The following is an 18,259-nucleotide window of genomic DNA, read 5'->3' as shown; positions in this document are numbered from 1 at the left end:
GTTAAATCAGAGGCTGCCAGCTTCTTTAAAACCTTTAAATTGTCAGCCTGCGCCTGGAAGCAGTTTAATTGCTTCCTCTTGTTTCACTCCCATTGAAACCAAAAGTGGGCAGGTTGTAGATGGGTTAAAAAATTTACAATTTTAGGATCTGACCAACCACAACCAACCCATTTTTGGGTTTAAAATTCACCACATTATCTCTCAGAAATGAAATGGCCTTGAATTAAACAAAGGGATGCATGTGAGAAGCATGACACTTCACATATTTTGCAGTGGAAGATTAGCAGTAAAAATGGTGCTTATGGATTGATGGTGATTTATACCAGAGATGGTGACCATTGGCTGAAGTACAATCCTGGTTTTGGAACCATGTTTTTCTTAACTGCAGCACAGCATTAAAATGCCACATTGCCTGTGTTCAAAATATTGAGCTGCACTAGCTTACCTTTTCTAATTCATCCATGGGGCATGGGTCTCCCAAATCCATGCATATCTTTCCCAGAACGTAATGTTCGAATCCCTCCAATTAGGTTTCCGTTCCTGCCACAGTACTGAAACAACTCTTAGCAAAGTCACAGATGCCATCCTAAGTAACATCCTCCTTGTCCTTCATGTCCTGTCTCTAGCCTTTGACACAGTTGACCACAGCACCTTCCTCCAGCACCTCTCCACTGTTGCCCAGCTGGGTGGGACTGCACTCGTCTTGTCCCATCCTTATCTATCAAATAGTACCCAAAATATCACTCGCAGTAGCTTCTCTTCCTGTTCCCACACTGCCTGAGAACATATCCTTGCCCCCCTCGCATTTCTCATCTGCAAGCCGCCCCTCAACGACATTATCTGGAAACACATCAGTTTCCACATGAATCCTGACAACACCCAACTCTATCTCACCACCATCTCTCTAGACCCCACCCCCCGCCATGTCTTTAAATTGTCAGACTGCTTTGCCGACATCCAGTACTGGATTAGCAGAAATTTTCTCCAGTTAATTTTTTTTCAATATTCATTTACGGGATGTGGGCATCGCTGGCTAGGCCAGCATTTATTTCCCATCCCTAATTGCCCTTGAGAAGGTGGCGGTGAGCTGCCTTCTTCAACTGCTGCAGTCCCTGTGGTACACTTACACCCACAGTGCTGTTAGGGAGGGAGTTCTAGGATTTTGACTCAGCGACAATGAAGGAATGGCGATATATTTCCAAGTTAGGATGGTAAGTGACTTGGAGGGGACCTTCCAAGTGGTGGTGTTCCCATGTATCGCTGCCCTTGTCCTTCTAGATGGTAGCGGCAAGATTGAAGCAATATCTTTGGTCCCTGCCACAGACTCTGCTCTCTCACCATTATTCCATCCCTCTCCATGGCAACTGTTTGAGACTGAACCAGACTGTCCACAGCCTTGTTACCATATTTGACCCCAAGATGGGCTTTCAACCACCTGTCTGTACCATCATTAAATCACCTATTTCTATCTCTGTTACACCTCTCATTTCCACCCCTGCCCTAGTGCTGAATCTCTCATTCATGCCTTCGTTAGCTCCAGACTTGACTATTCTAACACATTCCTGTCTGGCCTTCCATATCCTACCCTCCATAAACTTGAGATCAACAAAAACTCATCCTCGCTCACACACCAAATGCTTGCTGGTCTACACATGCATCCCGCTTAAACACACACATTTATTTTAAAGTTCTTATCCTCGTTTCCAGATCCATCCTTGGCCTGACCCCTCCCTATCTCTGTAAGATCCTCAATCTAAACAGCTCTTTGAGGTACCTGCGCTCCTCTAATTTTGGCTTCTTGAGCATTCCTGATTTTAATTGCTCCACCATTGGTGGATGTGCTTCAACTGATAGGCCCTAAACTCTGGAATTCCCTCCCTAAACCTCTCTGCCTAGTCTACTTGCTTTTCTCCTTAAGACACTCCTTAAAGCCTACCTCCTTGACCAAACTTTTGCTCATCTGTTAAATTATCTCCTTATGTGGCTTAGTGTCATATGTTGTTTTATAACACTCCTGTGAAGCACCTTGGGATGCTTTACTACATTAATGTTGCTATATACATACAAGTTATTGTTGTTGTTAGGGTGCTGTTGGCAAGGACAGTATTTATTGACCATCCTTGCTTGCCCTTGAGAAATTCATTAGCTGCTTTCTGTACCACTGCAGTCCATCTGGATTATAGTTTTTTACAACAGTATTTTGATTAAACTGAATGGCTTTCTAGTCCATGGGCTGGATCTTTATGTGTCCCCGCCAGGCTTGCTTTCAGCAGTTGGGCACGTAAAATAGGTCGGGTAGCTAGTCCACCATCTTCCTACCCACCCCCGACCCGGTCACCATAATACGCTGGATGGGAGGGCGCCATATTTGGCAGACCACCTGCATATTTTAAAGGAATAATTAAAGGTCGATTGGGCTTGTTGGAGTGTGCAGGCCGTTTACTAAGGTCTACATGAGAAAAGGTGGGAAGGAAGGGGAGGCACCTCATTCAGAAGTGCCCTGCTTGCATTGGGGGCACCCCCTCAACACCCCCCCCCCCCCACGACAAACAAGATGTCAAATCCCCTCCTTCCGTGCTGCCTGCCCTACCTACAGGACCCCATCCCCACACTACTGGGACCTAGGGCCCCTCCCTTGGGACTTATCTAACTGGGCAGCCATGATCCTCTTCACGCTTCTTCCTGTAGTCCCGGCAGTGCCCGCTACTGAGCTCTGGCGTTGTCAGGACTGATGGAGCTGCCTGCCAATCAGATTATCTGGCAGCTCCCAAGGATGGGACTTCTCCTCACCAGGGGTGGGGTTCAAAGTCGCCCTGTTAAACAATTTAGCCCGCCTGTGTGCTATGGCTGCAGGGCAGGCTTCCTCAGTGTGAGGTTATCCACTTTGGTAGCAAAAACAGGAAGGCAGATTATTATTTGAATGGCTATAAATTGAGAGAGGGGAATGTGCAACGAGACCCGGGTGTCCTCGTACACCAGTCGCTGAAGGTAAGCATGCAGGTGTAGCAGGCGGTAAAGAAGGCAAATAGTATGTTGGCCTTCATAGCCAGAGGATTCGAGTACAGGAACAGGGATGTCTTGCTGCAATTATACAGGGCCTTGGTGAGACCACACCTGCAATATTGTGTGCAGTTTTGGTCTCCTTATCTGAGGAAGGATGTTCTTGTTGAGGCCAAAACATTGTATATTTTCAAGAAGGAGTTAGATATAGCTCTTGGGGCGAAAGGGATCAAAGGGTATGGGGAGAAAGTGGGAGCAGGCTATTGAGTTGGATGATCAGCCATGATCATAATGAATGGCGGAGCAGGGTTGAAGGGCTGAATGGCCTACTCCTGCTCCTGACTTCCCTTGCGGGGGGGGCGGCGGGGCTGGTGGAGGCCCCCTGTAAAATGCAGGGTTGGGGTTTGGAGGGTCAGTGCTTCCCATATCGAATGCAGCCCCGTTTCAAAGGGCAGTCAACTGCATTGTTGTGAGTCTGGAGTCACATATAGGGCAGACTGGGTAAAGATGGTATATTTCCTCCTCTAGAGGATACTCGTGAGTCATTGGGTTTTATGACAATCCATTTCATTGTCACCATTGCTAATACTAGCTTTTTATTCCAGATTTATTTAATTAATTGAATTTAATTTACCCAGCTGCCATGGTGGGATTTACATTCATGGGCGGGTTTTTCCAGCCCCGCTGAAAGTCAATGGACTTTTGGCTGGGCCGCCGAATCTTCCTGGGCGGGTCCCGCCACCATGGAGGCGGAAAATCCCGGCCCACGTCTCTAAATTATTAGTCCAGGTTAATTCCAAACTTCAAATCAATTGCAACAGGGCACATGTGGATAAATTCAGATTTAAAGTAACCAGAAGCTCATCTGTGACAGATGTCACCCATAGAAATCTGCCGTAATGATCTACATTTGAATTATCAAGGCATATAAAAGGATAGAAATGGTAAATTAAGGTTCTTACCAAGCGGCTAAATTTCCTCTCGGCCTCTGTGTCAGTGCGGTTTCAGTGGGGCGGGGTTTCTGCTTGATGACATGCTTCCTGCAATACTTAAACTGGCACGGGTTAATCACACATTGCAAACCCTACACCTCTCTTCCACAGCTATCCAAGTTAGCCTCCAGGGAGTGGTAAAAAACGTTAAAGATAGACTCAACGAGATTATAATGGATAATGAGCACTTATCTGTTTTCACAGTGGAGGAAGAGGACAGAATGGCCGGGATTTTCCTGCCCCATCGCGGACAGGACCCGCCGCGGGCAAGGAAGCGCCCCAGCCAAAAGTCCATTGACTTGTGGCGGGACCGGACGATCCCGGCGGCAGGCAGGTGCAGAAAATCCCATCCATTGTCTCTGGTAGAAGGGAATCTAAAAAATTAGCTCAGTGGACCAATTACCTGGATATAAGTATGACAGACAAATCTCCATGAGTTAATGGATTCCACCCCAGGCTATGAAAGAACGTAGTTGAGGAGATTGAAAATGTATTATTCATAATTTTGCAAAGCTCTCTAGATACTGAAATTATTCCTTTGACTTGGAAAATTGTATATGCGACTCTATTATTTAAGTAGGGATGCCATACAGTGCAGAATGATAAAGGGTTAAATTATGAGGACAGCTTGTATAAACATTTATTCTTACAGTTCAGAAGGTTGAATGGTGGGTGTTTAAAATCATAAAGGCTATGATGGGTTAGATATACAGCAACTGTTTTGTCTAATATAGCTACCCAAAACAAAATAAGAACTGCGCCTTTGGGGTGTTAAATCAGGGGCGACCTTTCACGCAAAGGGTAGTGGAAATCTGGATCTCACTCCCAAAAGGCTGTGGATGTTCAGTCAATGGAGATTTTCCATGTTGAGATTGGTTGATTTTTGTTGGGGAAGATTATCAAGGGATATTGGACAAAGGCAGGTAAACGATTTCACTGAATGGTGAACAGGATCAAGGTGCTGAAAACTCTACTCAAGTTCCTACGATTCCATGGGCTGAATTACCTGAGGCACTAGATTCCTTGCACCCCCCACCCCCCGTGAGCCCAACTAAAAAGTTGGGATCGGGGGGAGGCCACCAAGGGGAACACCGGCCGCTTGGCAGCCATTTAATGGCCAATTGTCCGTTCATAGGCTAGAGGTGGGACTCCTGCTTGTCCAGAACAGGAATTCCTGCCTGAAAGAGCTGATGGCCTTCAGCACTCCAGCACTTAAGCCCAGGAGAAGGCGTGCCATGAAGGATTGGAAATGGTGAGTGTTTTGGGCGGCTGCTGGGTGCCAAGCTGCCAGGCCCCGGTGAGAGAATGTGGGGCTGGGGTTTGAGAGGCCATGGGGGGTGGTGGGCATTGTGGGGTGTGGTAGGGAGGGCAACCTGGGGGATGGTGAAGCCTTGGGAGGGGCCCTGCAATGGAAAGAGGGTGCCTGTTAAGGAGGAAACCTCCCGCCCCCCTCGCCCACAACCAGTCAGCGCAGGGAAGCCTGCTGGGCTGGCCGCTTGGCTTGGGCCTTTCTCACTGCTGGTTAAATGCTGGCAGAGGCATGGTGAGGCAATTAAGTGGGCATTAATTGCCCTCTTAAGGGCCTCAATTGGTCCACAGGTGGGTGGACTGCCCAACACCACCCTCACCGCTGGAACAATTGTGGTGGGGCAGGGGCGGATAGATAGGTGATGAGCAAGCCACCCGCTGGATTTAACGTGCCTTCCTGAACACCTTCAAACCCATTGGCAGAGGGACGCAAAATCCAGACCTGTGTTCCTATGCTCAGCACGGCTTAGATCGGGAATTGAACAGAACAGGGAACCAAACTCGTGAATCAATGGCAATGAGCTGCAGTCCTCCAACACTTAATCATGTTGTATTGTTCTCTCTAATTCTTCTTTACAATTAACTTTTAACTTAAATTGCTCCATTTCTAGAGAAAGCATTTGATAGAATCTGCGCCATCATTAGATGCTCTTTATGTAATGGTGGTATGTGAATATTAGGAGCTATGTTGTTTAATATTAGTTTTGATTACTTGACCCACGTGGCAGAATTTAATGTTCTCCCCTGTGGCAAATTTGATAATAGGGGCATCAGGAGGGAGGGTGGCAGATGGGGATCCCTTTAGCACCTCCCTCCCCAATTAAGTCTGTGGTTGGAAGGCCTGTGGATGGTCTTCCCGCCCCACTAGGCACTTAATGGGCAAGAAATGTACACTTAAGGGCATCATCCAGCTGCCACTGGTATTAACCCAGTGGCGGGCAGGAGACTCGCCATGCAGGAGCACAACATGCAAACATGTATATGTTTGCTTGCGGGATCCCGGGGAGCCCTTGTTCAAAGGGACAGTGCCTGATCGAGGAATCCAGCATCGGGAAGGGGTGCGGGAGGGCCCGCTGAGAACCACCCTCTGCCCTTGCTGCCAAAGCCCCTCCCCTGCAACCCCTACCCTGTGACTCCCCTCCCACCATCACTCACTCAGGGGGAGATGGTAGCATAAAGTCACTGGTCTAGTAATCCAGAGGCCCAGGTTAATGCTGGTGAGAGAATGTGGGGCTGGGGTTTGAGAGGCCATGGGGGGTGGTAGGGAGGGCAACCTTGGGGAATGGTGAAGCCTTGGGAGGGGCCCTGCAATGGGAAGAGGGTGCCTGTTAAGGAGGAAACCTCCCGTCCCTCTCGCCCACAACCTCCCTTGAGTCAGTTTTGGTTGATCTTGTGGTTAACTAAATTCTACTCCTCCAAATATTTTCTTTCACACGGCAAAGTGTGTTGCTGCATTGTGACTGACCGGTTGCATCCTGATCCTTGCACGTCGTTGTCAACAAAAACTCTAATTAGCTGACTGATGTGCACCCTGCAGACAATAGCAAAGGATAAAAGAAAAAAACTGCGGATGCTGGAAATCCAAAACAAAAATAAAAATACCTGGAAAAACTCAGCAGGTCTGGCAGCATCTGCGGAGAGGAAGACAGTTAACGTTTCAAGTCCGAATGACCCTTCAACAGAACTAAGTAAAATTAGAAGAGAGGTGAAATATAAGCTGGTTTAAGGGGGGGATGGGACAAGTAGAGCTGGATAGAGGGCCAGTGATAGGTGGAGATTGCCAAAAGATGTCATAGACAAAAAGACAAAGAGATGTTGAAGGTGGTGATATTATCTAAGGAATGTGCTAATTAAAGGTAGAAAGCAGGACAAGTAAGGTACAGATAGCCCTAGTGGAGGTGGGTTGGGGCGAAGGAATCGAAAAAGGCTAAAAGGTAGAGATAAAACAATGGATGGAAATGCATTTAAAAATAATGGAAATAGGTGGGAAAAGAAAAATCTATATAAATTATTGGAAAAAAAAGGAGGGTATCGGAAAGGGGGTGGGGATGGAGGAGAGAGTTCATGATCTAAAATTGTTGAACTCAATATTCAGTCTGGAAGGCTGTAAAGTGCCTAGTTGGAAGATGAGGTTCTGTTCCTCCAGTTTACGTTGAGCTTCACTGGAACAATGCATCAGGCCAAGGACGGACATGTGGGCATGAGAGCAGGGTGGAGTGTTGAAATGGCAAGCGACAGGGAGGTCTGGGTAATGCTTGCTGACAGACCGAAGGTGTTCTGCAAAGTGGTCACCTAGTCTGCGTTTGGTCTCTCCAGTGTAGAGGAAACCGCATTGGGAGCAACGAATGCAGTAGATCAAATTGAGGGAAGTGCAAGTGAAATGCTGCTTCATTTGAAAGGAGTGTTTGGGCCCTTGGACGGTGAGGAGAGGGGAAGTAAAGGGGCAGGTGTTGCACCTTCTGCGGTTGCATGGGAAGGTGCCGTGGGAGGGTGTTGAGGTGTAGGGGGTGATGGAGGAGTGAACCAGGGTGTCCCGGAGGGAACGATCCCTGCGGTATGCTGCCAGGTGGGGTGTAGTGAAGATGTGTTTGGTGGTGGCATCATGCTAGAGTTGGCGGAAATGGCGGAGGATGATCCTTTGAATGCGGAGGCTGGTGGGGTGATAAGTGAGGACAAGAGGGACCCTATCATTTTTCTGGGTGGGAGAGGAAGGTGTGAGGGCGGATGCGCGGGAGATGGGCTGGACACGGTTGAGGGCCCTGTCAACCACCGTGGGTGGAAAACCTCGGTTAAGGAAGAAGGAAGACATGTCAGAGGAACTGTTTTTGAAAGTGGCATCATCAGAACAGATGCAAAGGAGGCGAAAGAACTGAGAGAATGGGATGGACTCCTTACAGGAAGCGGGGTGTGAGGAGCTGTAGTCGAGGTAGCTGTGGGAGTCGGTAGGCTTGTAATGGATATTGGTGGACAGTCTATCACCAGAAATTGAGACAGAGAGGTCAAGGAAGGGAAGGGAAGTGTCAGAGATGGACCATGTGAAAATGATGGAGGGGTGGAAATTGGAAGCAAAATTAATAAATATTTCCAGGTCCAGACGAGAGCATGAAGCATCACCGAAGTAATCACTGATGTACCGGAGAAAGAGTTGTGGGAGGGGGCCGGAGTAGGACTGGAACAAGGAATGTTCCACATACCCCATAAAGAGACAGGCATAGCTGGGGCCCATGCGGGTACCCATAGCCACACCTTTTATTTGGAGGAAGTGAGAGGAGTTTAAAGAGAAATTGTTCAGTGTGAGAACAAGCTCAGCCAGACGGAGGAGAGTAGTGGTGGATGGGGATTGTTCGGGCCTCTGTTTGAGGAAGAAGCTAAGGGCCCTCAGACCATCCTGGTGGAGGATGGAGGTGCAGAGGGATTGGACGTCCATGGTGAAGAGGAGGCAGTTGGGGCCAGGGAACTGGAAATTGTTGATATGATGTAGGGTGTCAGAGGAATCACGGATATAGGTGGGAAGCGACTGGATAAGGGGAGAGAGAATGGAGTCAAGATAGCAAGAAATGAGTTCCGTGGGGCAGGAACAGGCTGACATGATCGGTCTGCCGGGACAGTCCTGTTTGTGGATTTTGGGTAGGAAGTAGAAGCGGGCCGTCCGAGGTTGGGAGACTATCAGGTTGAAAGCTGTGGAAGGAAGATCTCCAGAGGAGATGAGGTCAGTAACAGTCCTGGAAACAATGGCTTGATGTTCCGTGGTGGGGTCATGGTCCAGGGGGAGGTAGGAGGAAATGTCTGCGAGTTGACGCTCAGCCTCTGCGAGGTAGAGGTCAGTGTGCCAGACAACAACAGTACCACCCTTGTCAGCAGGTTTGATGACAATGTTGGGGTTGGACCTGAGAGAACTTAGTGCAGCAAGTTCAGAGAGAGACAGGTTAAAGTGGGTGAGAGGAGCAGAGAAATTGAGACGACTAATGTCACGCCGACAGTTCTCAATGAAAAGATCAAGAGAAGGTAAGAATCCAGAGGGAGGGGTCCAGGTGGAGGGAGAATATTGGAGGTGGATAAAAGGATCCGTTGAACAGGGAGAGGACTCCTGCCCAAAGAAGTGAGCACGGAGATGAAGGCGGCAGAAGAAGAGTTCAGCATCGTGCCGAGCCCGAAATTCATTGAGATGAGGGCGTAAGGGTATGAAACTATTTCATATTTCACCCCTCTCCTAACTTTACTCAGTTCTGCGGAAGGGTCATGAGGACTCGAAACGTCAACTCTTTTCTTCTCCGCCGATGCTGCCAGACCTGCTGAGGTTTTCCAGGTAATTCTGTTTTTGTTTTGGATTTCCAGCATCCGCAGTAGTTTTTTGTTTTTATGAAACTAAGTCCTTTGCTGAGCACTGAACGTTCAGCATCGGAGAGGGGAAGGTCAGGGGGTATGGTGAATACATGGCCGGGGCTGGGATTGGAAGACGGGATGGGGACAGAGGGACAGACAGGGGTGGAGGGTCCTGGATGGGTGTTGGTGTCGATGAGTTGTTGGAGCTTCCGTTCCTTTGCACCTGAAAGAAAGAGACAAAGTTTCTTGTTGAGGCGTCGGATGAGACGAAGAATAAAATGAAACTGGGGGCACGCGCAGCTTAGAAAAAGACAATAGCAAAGGCCCTTGTTTCCCAGAGAGCTTTATCTCACTACATCTTATGATTATCTATGCTGACCTCTTTTCAGCTGCAAATGGTGGTGACGGGGGGGAAAAACGCAGAAATAGAAGCATGCATCTGTCTGCTCTAGTTTGTATTGCTTCCCAGTTGTTTACAGCACTGTTCTTCTATTGCACTGTTATTATGAAAGCAACACATTTATAGCTTATGCTTGCCTTTAGGCAAAAGTAAAAGGGTGTGTAGATTATTTAAAGAAGTTGTTTATGGTGGCCATTGCTGCATTGCCTACAAATATCCACATCGAGACTTTAGATACAATAGCTTGAAAGGCTCACATGAGTGAGAAAACTCATGAAATCATGTGGAGTTCTACATTGCCTTTAGTACATGCACACTAAATCTGTGATATTGGGTATTTAAATTGTAGGACAAGCTCAATGCCATGATTTCCTCAAGCATACCAGCGTTATAATTTTAGATTACTTGCAGTCGGAAAGATTTGAACTCTGGTTGAGGTCAGCATTCTAACCTGTTTACCATAGGCTTTGATGAGCTTTATTGGTTCTCAGTTGTTGCACTGGTGAGAGCAAACAGATGGCTGGACATTAGACAAAGTAATGATGGGGAAAAGAGGGGAAACATGCCAAAAACAATGCTGCAGTATTTCTCCACACAAACATTACTTTGTCACAGTTTTAACAATGCAAACCATTTCTTCTCCCTGATGGCATTATAGCTTGTTGGGAAAATCGCTTGGGCACAAATAAGTCTGGTTACTGTGTTAAGGGACATCACAAAGTGTTTGTGAAGATTCATTTTGGTTATTTCCAATGTGTCCTATTTGGATGTGTTTAAAATGTCCCCAGAGGCACCAAACAAAGAGCCACTAATGTATTTACAATGTCACTAAAGGTAACAGCAGCAGAATTCTTATCCCAGATTCTTATTGTTGAAGGGATTTAAACTGTTCCAATAAATATCTAATAACCTGTTTTTAATGTATGCAAATTTCTTTCTAACTGGATAACTTTATGCAGATGGCGGATTGGATTAGGATGCAGTATTTGAGGTATATTTAGTTATGTTACATTTTTAAGCTTGAGGCAAAACCTATCATCTGGTATTTATTAAAAACACATTTATGAATAACTGCAGAGTTACCCCCTTATAGAGTGAGTCATAGAGTGATTACAGCACAGAAGGAGGCCATTTGTTGCAGTAGAACTGTGGCAGCACCATTCATACAAACATACGAATTAGGAGCAGAAGTAGGCCATTCGGCCCCTCAAGCCTGCTACACCATTACCCCATATAACCTTTGACTCCCTTGTTAGTCAAGAATCTATCTACCTCTGCCTTAAAAACATTCAATGACCCCGCCTCCACCCCTCTCTGGGGAAGAAAGGTCTGAAGATTCAAGATCGTCTGAGACAAAAAAATATCTTCTCATCTCTGTCTTAAATGGAAGACCCCTTATTTTTAAACTGTGTCCCCTACTTCTAGTCTCTCTCACAAGGAGAAACGTCCTTTCAGCATCCATCAAGTCACCTCAGGATCCTGCATGTTTGAATAAGATTGCCTCTCAATCTTCTAAACTCTAGTGGATATTGTCATAGCCTGTCCAAACTTCCCTCATAAGATATCCCAGAGATCATTCGAGTGAACCTTCTCTGCACTGTTTCTAACACATATCCTTTCTTAAATAAGGGGACCAAAACTGTACACAGTACTCTAGATGTGGTCTCACCAACACCCTATACAACTGTAACACAACATCCCTATTTTCATATTCCACTTCCCTCGCAATAAATGACAACATTCCATTTAAGTTCCTAATCACTTGCTGTACCTGCATACCAATTTTTCCTGATTCATATACTAAACCACCCATGTCCTTCTGTACCTCAGAGTTCTGCAATCTCTCTCCATTTAAACAAAATGCTGCTTTTCTATTCTTCCTGCCAAAGTGGACAAGTTCACATTTTCCCACATTATACCCCATCTGCCAAATTTTTGCCCACTCAGTTAACCTATCTATGTCCCTTTGCAGGTTTGTGTCCTTTTCACAACTTACTTTCCCACATGTCTTTATGTCATCAGCAAATTTAGCAACCATGCATTTGGTCCCTTCATCCAAGTCATTGATATAAATTGTAAATAGTTGAGGCCCCAGCACTGATCCCTGTGGCACTCCACTCGTCACATCTTGCTAACTCGAAAATGACCCATTTATGCCTACTGTCTGTGTCCTCTTTGCTAACTAATCCTCTATCCAAGCTAATATGTTACCCCCCTATACCATGAGCTCTTACTTTGCATAGTAACCTTTGATGTGGCACCTTGCCAAAAGCCTTCTGGAAATCTAAGTACAGCATATCCATAGGTTCCCCTTTATCAACTTTGCTTGTTACTTCCTCAAAGAACTCCAATAGATTAGTCAAACGTGATTTCCTTTTCACAAAACCATGTTGACTCTGCCTGATTGCAATGAGATTTTCTAAGTGCCCTGCTATAACTTCCTTAATAATAGATACGATTTGCCACGTGGATTGAAATTAATTTCTATTATACACTGGTTCTCAGTATAACATTATGAGAGATTCTGCATTTAAAATGTTTCCTGATCAGCTTTTACAAGGATTGGGGTAACCACGTGCCTGTGGTAGTGATCTTAGTACTTTCTTTTGACCTTATAAGTTTTTTGACCCAATTCCTCCCCTTAGAACCCATCCTATCTGGCAGGTAGTGCTCATGCTATTGTTTTGTTTCATGTTTCCTTGCAGTCTTCCAGCATCAAGAAGCAATTCTTGTATGCCAGCATATATAATGACCATTGACGGGTTATCCAGATGTGGGTAATGTAGTGGGCTGGTAGAAAACCTTGAGCTCAATTCCATCCATTTTCCAGTAAGCATCTCCAAATAGCCATAAGGAGTTCTGTACATTAATCCGATGATATGTTTCAGCTCTAAACGATAAAGGAAATATTTTGTTTACGTGCCTCAATGAGATACCAGCATATACAGTATTTTGCTTTTGTAGAATTATCTGGATACTGATTTTACTCATGTGTGTTCTTTCCTTTTTAATGGCAGTTACATCGGAAAACTATGCACCAGATAACTCAGAACCTGATCCGGAAGCTTGCTACCCTTAACCAGTATGAAGAAGTTCTCACAAAATTAAATACATCTGTCACAGACCGACTGACTGTGCTAAAGACCAAACCACAATCCATTCAGAGAGATATAGTGAACATCTGCAGTGATCCATACACTTTAGCTCAGCAGCTAACACATGTAGAACTGGTTAGTGCTTTATACGTTATTACACATATTGTAATATACCATTGAGTTATATTTTATAGTGCATTTTCTGTTTTGTTTTTCTATTATTTTGTTATAGTGTTTTTGACTCATTTTTTCGGCGCTTAAGCCTCTAGTCACTAAGCTTTGGAGGTTTATGTTCACTTAAGTTTTGTGGAGAAGTTTGTGAATCCACAAGGTAATAACAGTTCTTCAATAGCATAGTTACAGTGTGTAAATGATGGCTTTTACAATTACCCACTATGTTGATGATTCCTAAAATAGCAAACTCAAATGTTGCCATTTGGAGCTCAATATCCTCTTGTTTATTTACCAACATCAAATATCACCATGGACTAAATTAGTTCATTTGGCCCAAAAAACATGAAGTGGTAATTTAGCACAAGAGGTTAGCAATTCAAATAGGGTGGAGTTAGTAATTTTGGAGGGGCTACATGAATACTGGACCTTAGCTAGCTTCCGAGCAAGCGGGAAATTGGATGGGAAGCTGTTCTGCTCAAGACCCATCACCCACACCCATTCTATATCAGGTCAGCCAAGATCTACTCCATCAAATTACCACCCAGATGGTAGAGGCAAAATTCCACCCTGCATAATTGGTTGAGATGACAGTCATTGGTAGCTGACTTGCTTAAGCTTAGACTTAGTTCCTCCAGTCCCATATGAGACAATGGACAGAAAGACTCCGTCAGTAGCTCAGGTCCATCACAGTCTCTTTCGCTCCTGCACAGATGGTGTCGCACTCTTGGAGGTCCTCCTTAAATGTAGTTCACCAGGTCTTCTTTGACTGGCCCCATGCTCTTCTTCTGTCTGGTGGTCTCTGTTCTGTTCCTACTCTGGCAGACCATATGTCCAGGTGCAAAATGTGTCCTGCCAGCCTCAGTTGTCTCTTTCTCACGATGTCCCGCACGCGTCCCTGACCAGTCCTCTGCAGCACTTCTTCATTTTCGATGCTGTCTCTCCATGTGATGCCCAGGCAAATTATGTGGCACCTTTGCAGTTCTCTTCCATGTCTCACTGACACAGATTTCAGTTGGTACTATAATGGACATGTAGAATTGCAGCTTCATGGTCGTGTTGATGATATTGGATGCCCACACCATGCGGAGCTGCTGGAAGACCAATGCTGCTTTGCCAATTCTTGTGGGGACAGCGATATCTACATCACCCTCCCTGGAGATGTTGCTTCCTAGGTAGGGGAAGTGGTCAATGTACTCGATGTTCTGTTGCTCGATGGTGATGAGAGGGTCTTTGCTGTCCAGTCGTCATTGTCTTGGTCTTCTCACAGCTGATGCGTAGACCAGCCTTGGTGCCATGCTCTCAAGACTGGTGGTCATGTCTTGGAATGGTATGTTAGATAGTGGCTACAAAACCTTGTCCTCCACCCAACACATTTATACTAGGTATAAATTAAGAGTTAATTATTAATTTCAAAATTTAATCGGCAGCCACTGTATACAACTATTAAACAAGAATAGGCTATTGTTAATGTTCCACTGCACAAAGTTAGACATACCAACCTGATGAGAGAGTCTAGCATTCCTTATATTCTCAATCTTATATGGATGCCTGAATAAATCCATTCCAAACTCCCTGTCATGTCCTATGTGGAGAAAAGATGAAGCAGGTCATGAACAAGAGCACACAACTTATGACAGTGCTGAGTAAAGCATGTAGGCTACAGTGTTCCTAGATGACTTTGCTTATAGACAGCAAGGTGTTGAAATTATGCTTGCAGATGAATGCTTAAGGCATTCTTAAGGAACTCATTTGCCTGCTGTTTTCCTGGAGCGATTTACTTTAAATGACCTGGCAAAGACATTTTATATAAATCCCAGTTCTCCCTGACACTCCATTCTAGCTGAGAAGCTGGTGTGTCCTGTTCTTTGCCTTTCTTTTTGACCCCCTTGTTGTTTCAGCCTTGTCTCAGTGATGGCACTCTCACCTCTCCAGAAACCTCAGCGCATGATCCAGTCACACCTCAGTGCATTACTGAGGAAATGCTAAACTACCAGAGTCTTTTGAAAAGACTTTAAACTGTCTGCTCTCTTAGAGGCACGTAAAAGGTCCCATGCTACTGTTTGAAGAAGAACAAGGTAGTTCTTCCAGGTGTCCTGATCAATATTTATCCCTCAACCAACATCACTAAAACAGGTCATTATCTCATTGCTGTTTTTAAGACCTGCTATGTGCAATTTGGATGTCATATTTCCCTATATTACAGCAGCCACCAAGCTGTATGAATACAAGTTTGTTCTTTCGTAGCTCAGAAATTGCAAAACCCCAATCCCAGCATGGAATCTTGCATGACCAGAGTGCTGACTGGAAAATTGAGTAATGAGGTTCATACATCATTAAAACCGACGAGTTAAAAATCGTGAGCTCCATAAATTGGGTAAACATAAATCTGCATCTGATTTGCTAAATTGCACACTGGTCAAATGTATCTCTACATCTGGAGCAGTCTTACAATTTCTGGTAAGCAGTGGCATAGTGGTAATGTTACTGGACTAATAATCCAGCGGCCCAGGCTGTTGCTCTGGAATAGATTATTAATCTGGAATTAAAAGCTAGGAGCAGTACCCGGCAAACCTAAAAATGCGGTGTCAACCTGGTGAAGCTACAATACAGGACTACTTGCGTGCCAAACAGCAAAAGCAGCAAGTGATAGACAGAGCTAAGCGACCCCATAAGCAATGGATCAAATCTGAACTCTGCAGTCCTTCCGCATCCAGTCATGAATGGTGGTGGATAATTAAACTACTCACTGCAGGAGGAGAGTCCTCAAATATCCTCATCCTCAATGATGGAGGAGCCCAGCATATTAGTGCAGAATATAATTAAGGCAGAAGCATTTGCGATCATCTTCAGCCAGAAGTGCTGAGTGGATGATCCATCTCGGCTTCCTCTGGAGGTCCCCAGTATCAGATGCCAGTCTTCAGACAATTTGATTCACTCCACGTGATATCAAGAAACGACTGAAGGCACTGGACAGTGCAAAGGCTATGGGCCCTGACAACATTCTGGCAATAGTACTGAAGGCTTGTGCTCCAGAACTAGCCATTCCTCTAGCTAAGCTGTTCCAATACAGCTACAACACTGGGATCTACCCGGCAATGTGAAAAATAACCAAAAAAGCCAACCCGACCAATTACCGCCCCATCAACCTACTCTCAATCATCAGCAAAATGATGGAAAGTGTCACTGACAATGCTATCACCTGGCACTAATTCAGCAATAATCTGTTCACTGGTGCTCAGTTTGGGTTCCGCCAGTGCTACTCAGCTTCAGACCTCATTACAGCCTTGGTCCAAATGTGGACAAAAGAGCTGAACTCAGGAGGTGAGGTGAGAGTGACTGCCCTTGATGACTGAGTGTGGCATCAAGGAGCCCAAGCAAAACTGAAGTCAATGGAAATCAGGGGGAAAACCCTCCACTGGTGGGAGTCATATCTAGCACAAAGGAAGATGGTTGTGGTTGTTGGAGATCAATCATCTCGGTCCTGCGACATCACTGTAGGAGTTCCTAAGGGTCGTGTCCTAGGCACAACCATCTTCAGCTGTTTTATCAATGACCTTCCCTCCATCATAAGGACAGAAATGGGGATGTTTGCAGATGATTGCACAATGTTTATCACCATTTGCGACTCCTCAAATCCTGAAGCAGTCGGTGACCAAATGCAGCAAGACCTGGGCAACATCCTTCAGGCTTGGACTGACAAGTGGCAGCTAAGATTTTGCATTTTTGTTTGGTATGAAAAAGAGGATGTTTGGGTTTGAATTGAAATCAGTTCTACATGTCCTATCTGGCTTTCCGTAGTCAGGTGACCTCTGCCATGAGGCAGTCTCTGTAAGGAGACATCTTGAGATAAGTTCAATGAAGACCTACTATGAGAACACACTGAGAAGTTCTGCTGTATTTAAAAATTAAACAATCTGACTCGTCCCAGATTTGCAATAAGTGCAGTAGTGGGTGGGTCGTTTTACCAGCCAGCCACAATGGCGGCTTTTCACACCATATCCTCCCAAACCTGCTGCATTAATTATACATTCCCAGGAAACACGCTGATTCCATGGCAGACGGGCTCTCATTCGTCTGCCATGTCATCACCTCACCGCTTCATCACGCCGGGTACCATATTTAAAGTCCAGCTGTGCGCACACCTCTCAGAGCTTCCAGTCCACGACTGCTGCACAGAAGACATGGCCCTGAAAGGCAAAAAGACTGCAGCCCCCAGGTTCAATGACGCATCCCTCGAGCACCTTTTAGACGCAGTGGAGGCTCGCCGTGACATCCTCTACCCCCCGCTCTGGCTGCAGGGTGGGCAGCAACATCACTATTCTGGTTTGGGAGGCAGTGGCAGCGGTGATCAGCACCACTGCCCTTCAAAAGAGGACAGCCACCCAGTGCCGCTACAAGATGAATGGTCTCATCCATTCCGCCAGGGTAAGTCACTCTTCCCATTACTCTCAACTCACACACTCACAAACCCATCACACATCCACAGGGATCTCACACCTCAAGGGACAACACCACTAACTCTCACATACACCCTCACATCTCCATCAGGCTCACACCCTCTGGAGCTTGTGTCTTCATCCTGTCCATGGCTCCGCTCACCACACAAACATTCCAGGCAGTGCCATGTGTCCTGCTCACACTCTGTCCATCTGTTTTCATGCCAGAGAAGCCTGCTCACATCAGCAGAGAGAGGTCCAGACTAGGCCCCTCACTCACTTTGAGGAGTGTGCCATCGCGCTGACTGGTGAGGATGTGGACCGTGCCTGCGGTGACGGTGGGCTCGATGGTGAATACCCACGTGAAGATCCTGCACCACATCATCCCTCTCTCAATGCAACTGTGAGTGCTCTCCTGTTTTTGACTCTGCTACCACACGATAATTATCTCTACTTTGGTTCACAGGGAGCTCTGCCAAGCCACTGACACCCTCAGCCAGCCAGTCTCTCCGCTCCATCCACATCCTCACC

General features: G+C 45.9%; 1 protein-coding gene across 2 annotated transcripts in view; it reads left to right on the top strand.

Moving 5' to 3' along the window:
• rasgef1ba (RasGEF domain family, member 1Ba) overlaps nt 1-18,259 on the top strand; it is a 100,043-nt gene that overhangs the window by 31,942 nt on the left and 49,842 nt on the right. For both annotated transcript variants that reach the window (XM_078543865.1, XM_078543855.1), the window contains one exon: nt 13,041-13,253. In XM_078543865.1, coding sequence (XP_078399991.1) covers nt 13,041-13,253 — 213 coding nt within the window. The remainder of the gene's footprint in view (nt 1-13,040; nt 13,254-18,259) is intronic.

The sequence above is a fragment of the Cetorhinus maximus genome, chromosome 1 (genome assembly GCF_964194155.1).
Source record: "Cetorhinus maximus chromosome 1, sCetMax3.hap1.1, whole genome shotgun sequence".
In the NCBI taxonomy this organism is placed as follows: domain Eukaryota; kingdom Metazoa; phylum Chordata; class Chondrichthyes; order Lamniformes; family Cetorhinidae; genus Cetorhinus; species Cetorhinus maximus.
This window is presented reverse-complemented; position numbering and strand designations above follow the sequence as displayed.